This window comes from Medicago truncatula, chromosome 6 (genome assembly GCF_003473485.1).
Source record: "Medicago truncatula cultivar Jemalong A17 chromosome 6, MtrunA17r5.0-ANR, whole genome shotgun sequence".
NCBI classification, from domain to species: domain Eukaryota; kingdom Viridiplantae; phylum Streptophyta; class Magnoliopsida; order Fabales; family Fabaceae; genus Medicago; species Medicago truncatula.
Genome location: NC_053047.1, coordinates 10,145,942 through 10,154,634, shown reverse-complemented (window position 1 = coordinate 10,154,634; position 8,693 = coordinate 10,145,942). Strand labels below are relative to the sequence as shown.

Below are 8,693 nucleotides of genomic sequence, written 5' to 3'. Positions count from 1 at the left end.
TTTTATTACTTACTTTTGCCTTATCAAAAAATATTTCTTTTAGAAAAATTAATATTAAGATTTAAAAACTCGCTTTATTGAGTTTTTATGAATTGTTTTAAAGAGAGGACAAATTAAATTCATTAGATTGACTCCTCTAACTTTAGGTCGAGTCCAATATAATCGGTAATGTAATATTAGGGATGATAAAGTGGACCAGTCTATTCCGTCTAAACTTGCTTAAAACAGGACGAGACAAACCGAATCAAATTAGGTGATCAAGACCAAAATTTCACCCCCGCCTCGTTTAGTGATGGGTAGATGAGTTGGCGGGCCGGTCTACCAAACAATTTTTTTTTTTGTGAGAAAAAAACAAATTTTTTTAATGCATTTTTTTTTTACAATTTAATGTTACAAAATACTATGTTGCTTTAATCATGAAAAAATATAAAAGAATAGGCGACAAATAAATTTGTGGTAAAAACAAGATAATTAACAAATTGTCGAACTTAAAATTATACTTAATAGCAAAAGAAGGAAAATCCGCCAACATAAAACAAATTTGCAACAAAAAATAAATCATAAAATAAATCTAACAACCAAAATAAATCCAAAATGATAAAATAAGTCTAAAAATAAAAGAAAAATGAGTTAAGCAGACCGGGACGGCCCTCCCCGCCCCATTGTTTTAACGAGTTAAGTGGAACGAACCAACTGTAAAAAATGAGTTCAAAATTTTGACTCAATCTACCAAAAATAATTGGCTAAACGGGCTGACACGACGGATTAGATTCGTTTTGCCACCCCTATGCAAAACTTTCATGTCTACTGAGGTTTGTATTGAGTTTGGTGAGAGAGGAATACCACAAACATTTTTTTTTTGTCGAGGGAACAAATATCACTTGTAGAACTCGTTCCAGTTAGCATTATATTTGAAACAATAGTTATTCTCAATAGATACTTGATATTTATAGGATCCTTAACATATTCTGTAATGGCATATGATGACATATGTTAGCATATCGCAAAAACAATTTGCTAAGAAGATTCATACAAGATGTCATTCTTGAAGAAGTTTCACGGACGGAATGCTAGCAACCCACATTCTAACACATACTTTCCAACACAATCTTTTTGATTGGTTAAAATTCACATATGTCCCGCAAAATTTGGTGGGTCCCGTATAAATTTGCCGGATCTCATATGAATTTTAATCAATAAAAAATAATATATTAAAAAATGTGTGTTAAAATATGTATTGCTAGCATTTCTCTGCACCATAACATTCATCTTCGGTAAAGAAAGTTTTTGTAACATAATAACGTCAATTTTAGTAAATACTCCCTCCGGTCCTATTTATAAGAGAATTTTGGGTCAACAAAAGTTGATGTATCTAGTTAAAAATTCAGTCCAAATACATTCACTTATGTTGACCTAAATTTCTCTTATAAATAGGACCGGAGGTAGTAATATTTTTTATTGTCTTTCAATTTCTTTTATAAGAATCTTGACCAAATAATTGATCACATAAAATTTTATCAGAGATGCTGCACAAAAAAACACACACGTGCCATAGCACATGCAGTAGGAGAGCTTACTCACTTGAATTCCACAACTTTGACTTCATAACGTCAATTTTGACCAAAGAATTCAATCAGACCATGAATTCAATAGTAAGCTTTTTTTTAACAAAGCTTTTATTTTCATAGAACACAAGTTCTCATGATGGATAATTTATAAAATATAATTATATTTTTTATTTTGAGAAAATTAAAGAACACTAATTAAAAACATAAAACTTGGATATTTTTTTGAGAAATGCTAGGGACACACCCTTTTAACACACACCAATAATAAATTGCCACGTCATCCAATTTCCTTATTAATTTACCTGACAACCGGCTGCATAAGTTAAGAAACAACGTTATTATTTTTTTCAAAAGTCATCCAATAATCTTAATTGTGAAAAGAAAAAAAAAACATCGTCACTATCCTTTGTTCCTTCAACCACCCTTCCACTAATCTCATTCCTGCAAGTATTTCCAATTACGTTTTTCTTCCCGTTGAAATCGAAATCTAAAACAAACTCACTAGAAAATTACCAAACTCAAATTGTTATAGAAATGGAACCCTTATGCTTTTTCAAACTCAAATTCTCTGTTTTTTTTTTTTTTTGCAAAGGTTCCAAAAAAGTGAAGGTACAGTCATGGTGAAAAGTGGAAACGCATGGAAGAATGAAGATGGACGGTTTTTTTCAAAACTGAAGATGGAGAGTTAAAGTCCAAATAAAAAAAATAAATACTCTTTCAAAATCAAACCGGTAGCAAGTTACCAAATTAAAAATAGTGGATGACATGTCAAGTTATAATTGGTGTGTTAAAAGGGTGTGTTAGAGAATGTGTCCCTAGCATTTCTCTATTTTTTTTATCCGACCAAGTTGTAAGATAATGACTGCAATTGCACGTAGATGATACTAATTTTATTTGTTTATCTTTAACATGATGTTTATAAAACCACAAGTCAAGTTGTTCAAAGTTCATTGTCTCTGGCCAAAGAAAACCTCGTTTATGTTTGGTCCTAATTTAGGATTATGTAATCATATTGCATTGGTTCTCTTATTTTCAATGACATGAATCAACTTGTGGTGGCCATGAAAAAAAGTTCGATATTGGATACATGATGTACCCATCAATATCAAAATATCTTTAATCTTTTACCAAGCAAGTTGTATTTACGTGACATCTTTTTTCAAATATTAATCAATGTTATCCACCATAAAACAAAAAATATCTTAAAATAAAACAATATGAAATAATTTTATTTCAAATTTTCATTAATTTATATCTATGACAAACAACACATTTCATCGAGTAGAACTTGATTTAGATCTTTTAAACAATGTCTCATATTCAAACTTTGTGTATAAATTAATCATTAACAAAAAAAATTGGTAAATACTTTACACCAATAACATGATTTCAAAAAACAAATACATGTCTAAACTCTTTATTTTCGATTTCAAACACAACTTTAGAGAGTAGAGTGTTATTTTTATTTATTCATTACTCAATAATTTTGTGTAAATAGGATATTCTCTGCACACAACTAACATATATCATTCTCTCGAGTATTGTAGGACCGTAATGGACGGAAACCTCTTCATAAGACATTTGATGCTACAACATGTTGAGACTTGAGTTCGAACCCAAATAAAGACTCATGCCACCTTATTTTTGCTTTATCTCTCTTCCTATCACATCGTCAGTACATATCTCATCGATGTTATTAACATACATAAAAAAGAAAAAAAATCCTTATCCAAGAACACGAATCTCTTTTAGTTTAATCAAAGTTTCAGATTCAAACTCGAGTTTAGACATCCAGACGATATACTCTGTTTAAAAACAAAAATATTTTTCTATTATTTTACAAACAAATAGGAATCCATCGCCGCCACCTTTTCTTTTGAAAACATAGCCGCCATATCATGTCCAAATTTATTGGTCAATCAATTATTCATGAAACCTTTTTTTTTGGAAAAGTGTGCAAGAAACCAATAAGAAGACACTATAAATAAACAAAAAGACACACACAGTTTTAACAAGTAAACAAAGTGACACAAAAAGAATACAAACAAGGAGTGTTCAGTTTCTTTGTTTCACTTCTCTTACACCTTCAATCCACACACATTGTCACTAAAATAACAATCATTCATTTCACTCTCTAGTCTGAAACCATTTCTTGTACCTAAATTGTTTGATACATTGCTTGTTCAGTAAGAAAAAAAAAAGATTTTTGTGATGGGGTTTGTTGATTCACAAGAGGGTAGTGGTAGTGATTATGGAGGACAAGGTTCATCATGTTCATGGAGGTTTTTAACTAGAAGGAAAAAGGTTGACAATAGCAGCAATTCTCATCATGGAGTGCAACTTGCTAAGGAGTTAACTATTCCTCATCTTATGGCAATTGGTAATTCAACTTTTTTCTTCATGTCTCTTGAAATTGTGTGGTTTAGACAATTTTCAATCATTTTTTTCTTCCTTTCATTTTCACTTTTCAGACTTGTTTTGTAAATTTTTTTAGTGTTAACTATCCTGTTCCCAATGGAAGGGGACTCTAGTAATCAAGAGTTCGGCCAGAAGGTAAGTTAAACTGGCAAAGAATTATTCCACATTGTCAGTGTAAAAATATCAATACTATCACGATGTCAGAATCAATTACATGTGTAACTTTAGATGCAATGATAAATATTATTAAATATTTTTAACTGACAGTGTAAAAAAAAAGTCCACTGACAATGTATATGAATTAAATAATTTTTTTAATGATGTTATCTAACATGTTTAAGGTTCTTTTCTTGTTTAAATATAGGTTTCCCAAACTGAAGTGACCCTTTGACTTGAAAATTTGAATTTTATGTTTTGTATTATATTATATTTGGTTATAACTATGTTGAGAAGATTTTATTTATTTAATTTGGATTCAGGTGTTGGTGCAACAATTGGTGCTGGTGTGTATGTTTTGGTTGGAACTGTAGCAAGGGAACATGCTGGACCAGCTTTACCATTTTCATTCATGGTTGCTGGTATAGCAGCAGCTCTTTCAGCTCTTTGTTATGCTGAGTTGGCTAGTCGTTTTCCTTCTGCTGGAAGTGCTTATCACTATGCTTACATATGTCTTGGTGAAGGGTATTTATACATTCACCTTCTTTACATTCTTAAATTCTTACATTACATAGGGGTTGTCGACTGCATAGCTTATTAGATATCAATTTAGAGATGATATTTTGTGTATAATGTTTGCAGGGTTTCTTGGTTGATTGGTTGGTCCTTAATATTGGAATATGGTGTTGGTGGAGCTGCTGTCGCTCGTGGCATTACCCCTAATTTGGTATAGTCTTAATCTACTGTTGTGTTTTCAATCTTCTTTTCTGAAATTTAGAATTCTGTTGGATGTTTTCTTTTCATTAGTTTAAACATTGTTGTTAAATAGCGGTGCTATTGCATAGTAGAATTTGAACAAATTGCTATTCTTCTGCGATACACTATTTAGTATCAAATATTGAGAAATAGCGGCTATAATGGCCTATACTAGTGTTGCGTAACAGAATTTGAACAAATCACTATTTTCCGCAACTGCAACTAACAACAATGGGTATAAAACTCTAGCATATTAGTTTGTTTGAATAGCATGTAAAGAATTTCTGCTGTGAGTGTTGAAATGAGATTAATATTTCTTTGATTAGGCTGCACTTATTGGAGGAGTGGACAACTTGCCAAGATTTTTATCCTATCAACGTATTCCTGGGATTGATATTGATGTAGACCCACTTTCAGCATTTATGGTATTGATTGTTACTTGGATCCTGTGTACTGGCATCAAGGAGGTAAATTTTATCGATCTTTTTACCTCAAGTCTGCTGCACCGCTTTTCGAAGGTATTGTCTGTATATGTTCTTTATTGATTTGAATTTTTACTACTTTGTATGCAGAGTACAAGGATACAAAGTATAGTCACATCAGTGAATATATGTGCTTTGATGTTTATCATCGTAGCTGGTGGTTATTTGGGATTCAAAACTGGATGGATTGGATATAAACTCCCTACAGGGTAATTTACATCTTTCTTCTACACTACCCTTAATCCGTTTATGTTTGGTCTCTTAATATTTGTATCTTGTTTTAATAATAGGTATTTTGCATTTGGAGTAGATGGAATGGTTGCTGGTTCTGCAACAGCTTTTTTTGCATACATAGGTTTTGATGCAGTTGCCAGCGCTGCTGAAGAGGTATAGATCATGATAATGTTGCTTTATTCAACTTAGTCACGGTTCAATCGATTGAACCACAGTTGAATCGAATAACTTATAAATCTGTTTTGAAAAATAAAAAAACGAAAGAGTTGACCAACCGCGATTCAACACAGTTCGACTTTATCCTAAGAGACTGAGAACCGCAGCGGTTGAATCGGCCGGTCCGATTCTGAAAACACAGATGCATGACGCAGCCGCAAAGTGGTCGCAGCACATCAAAAACCTTGAGAGTATGTTCAAACTGTCTAATAGTGTTTTACTTTGATTTAACAGGTGAAAAATCCTCAGAGAGATTTGCCAATAGGAATTGCAGCATCATTGTCACTATGTTGTGGATTGTATATGATAGTATCCATTGTTGTGGTTGGTTTAGTACCTTACTATGATATCAATCCCAACACCCCTATATCCTCTGCATTTGCTGTCAATGGAATGCAATGGGCAGCGTAAGTTTTATAAATTTGTTACTCTATTGTGATTGTTCATAAAGCTTAGGCACATTGATTTGAATTTTTATTTGGTGTATTGAAAGTGTCTATTTTGTGTATAAGTATTCCTAAAATACCATTTTCTATTGTGATTATAGATACATTATAAATGCTGGGGCTATTACAGCATTATGCTCATCATTGCTTGGTGGAATGTTGCCCCAGGTAAAATTAATTGGAACCCTCTATCTCTAAACAAACCAAAGATCCCTAAAATGATTCATTATTCATGTGTTTTGTTGAATGACTCACAGCCAAGAATTTTGATGGCTATGGCAAGGGATGGACTTCTACCACCATTTTTTTCTGACATAAATAAGCAGAGCCAAGTTCCTGTAAAGAGTACCATAGTTACTGGCCTTGTTGCTGCATCCTTGGCCTTTTTCATGGATGTCTCTCAACTTGCTGGCATGGTAAGTCTTATTAGATAACATTTGTTGTTGCCAAAGGCAAAAAAATGTTACTAATATCTGTGTTTTACAAGATATTTATGTTAAAACTTGCAGGAATTATAGTACTAATGTTTACTTTGCTTGTGTTCTACAGGTTAGTGTAGGCACTCTTCTTGCATTCACAATAGCATCAATATCTGTGTTGATAGTCAGATATATTCCTCCTTCTCTACAAGAACCTATTGATTCAGAGTCAATGGAGTGTGGTTGGAGCCATTTGGTGACAAATGTAAAAGATGAAAACAAAAAACCTTTACTTGTTAAAGAGGATGTATCAACTGATTACCCACTTCTTGCTAAACATCTTGCAATAGAAAACTGTGAGTGTTATGTTTTTCATTTTCTATTTAGTTTCTCTATCATGCAAAAATATATGCAACACCGACACTTCAGATTGAAGGCGTATTTATCTGTTGTCTTACACATATACATGTTTGACACTGGTACGACACCAACACATGTAGTCACATTTAATTATGCAAGTTTCTCAAACTCTAATAGTGTCTACGTGTCGGTGTCGTGTCCAATGTCAGTGCAAAATGTAACCATCATTGTTCCAAATATGCAATTATATGTAATTTCTTTTTAGGTATTTCCTTCTATTATTTGACATATGTTACCTTCATCCTCACTCCTATTTTTTTTATGGATGCAGATGTACATAATGGTAATAGGAGAGCAATTGTTGGTTGTGTAATAGCATCCATATGTTTAGGTGTATTTGTCCTTACATTTGCAGCTTCTTCTACATATCTTCCCAGGTTAGTTTAATTAGAGGTTAAGCAGCTACATTATATACTTCATTAATATTGCATGTCATTTAAGTATTTCTAAAATATTTAACTAAAATCACATTTTATGTTTGTTATTTTCAGTTCTGTTAGATTTACATTATGTGGAGTTGGTGGCATTGTTCTTTTGTCTGGCTTTGTCTTCCTAACATGTATAGATCAAGATGATGAAAGACACAACTTTGGACACTCTGGAGGTATGGTTTACATTTTTTATGGTATAATTAATATACACATTGCTTTGAATTTCTACATAACGATATTTGTAGTATTGGAGTTGAATTGCTACAAAATAAAAAATCATTAGTCCAATTGTATTGAATTAAAAGTAACTCTTACTAATTTGTTTTCAGGTTTCACATGTCCACTGGTGCCTCTACTGCCTATAATTTGCATTGTTATCAATTCCTATTTACTTATTAGTCTTGGGTAAGTATCCATATTCAATTTATGATTTTTTTTTTAAAGAAAACTAATATTTTAATATTTAAAAGATCAAGTGAAATTATCGAACAAATAAAATAGATTTGAAATATTGTTCGGTACCAGATAAAGAAAAATAGTAAAAAAGAGATATGGTCGAAATAAAGTTTACAAAGCTTACACAATTATTGCATTACAAGTCAGTTTTGAGATACGGTCTAAATAAAGTTTAGAAATGTAGACAATTATTGCATTACGAAGATTATGTTTTATAAAACTTTGACAATTCTTACACAATTAGGTTTAAAAAAATATCTAACTTATCATTTGTGTTTTTTTGAAGGGGTGCTACTTGGTTGCGAGTATCTGTCTGGCTAGCATTAGGAGTTATTGTTTATGCATTCTATGGTCGAACCCATAGCTCTCTAAAAGATACAATTTATGTGAAGACTGCTCAAGTTGATGATACTAATTACACCCCCACAAGCCTTCTTGCTTAATTATACAAGCCTATGTTATTAGGGGAAATATCACACCATGTGGATCTTTTGTATCCCAAGCCAAAGAATATATTGCCACTTCATTAGTGGTATATGTAATCATCATTGTACAGAAAATGCAAAATTTTTATGGTTTATATATAGGTCATAGTCATAGTTTTTTTTTTTTTTTTTATTACTTAGAGAAGAAGTAATTAATCATGTGAAAGATGTATTTTATAAGAAAAATATATGAAATTTTGATTTTT

General features: G+C 31.8%; 1 protein-coding gene across 1 annotated transcript; it reads left to right on the top strand.

The window, feature by feature from the left end:
• The first annotated feature begins 3,566 nt into the window (after positions 1 to 3,566).
• Positions 3,567 to 8,693, top strand: LOC25495828 (cationic amino acid transporter 2, vacuolar). Its single transcript, XM_013596079.3, has 14 exons — positions 3,567 to 3,948; positions 4,466 to 4,667; positions 4,785 to 4,869; positions 5,225 to 5,365; positions 5,471 to 5,589; positions 5,671 to 5,767; positions 6,065 to 6,237; positions 6,378 to 6,444; positions 6,534 to 6,692; positions 6,826 to 7,051; positions 7,387 to 7,492; positions 7,607 to 7,719; positions 7,876 to 7,951; positions 8,289 to 8,693. Exons 1-14 carry the CDS (start codon positions 3,780 to 3,782, stop codon positions 8,443 to 8,445), a joined length of 1,890 nt encoding a protein of 629 aa, XP_013451533.1. The 5' UTR covers positions 3,567 to 3,779; the 3' UTR covers positions 8,446 to 8,693.

What these genes read in the sequence shown, in the direction of transcription:
- LOC25495828 (XM_013596079.3), top strand. Translation starts at nt 3,780, where the DNA reads ATGGGGTTTGTTGATTCACAAGAGGGTAGTGGTAGTGATTATGGAGGA. An exon ending in TGTGTACTGGCATCAAGGAG is followed by an intron (nt 5,366 to 5,470) that starts GTAAATTTTATC and finishes CTTTGTATGCAG; the next exon opens with AGTACAAGGATACAAAGTAT. An exon ending in TTGCCAGCGCTGCTGAAGAG is followed by an intron (nt 5,768 to 6,064) that starts GTATAGATCATG and finishes TTGATTTAACAG; the next exon opens with GTGAAAAATCCTCAGAGAGA.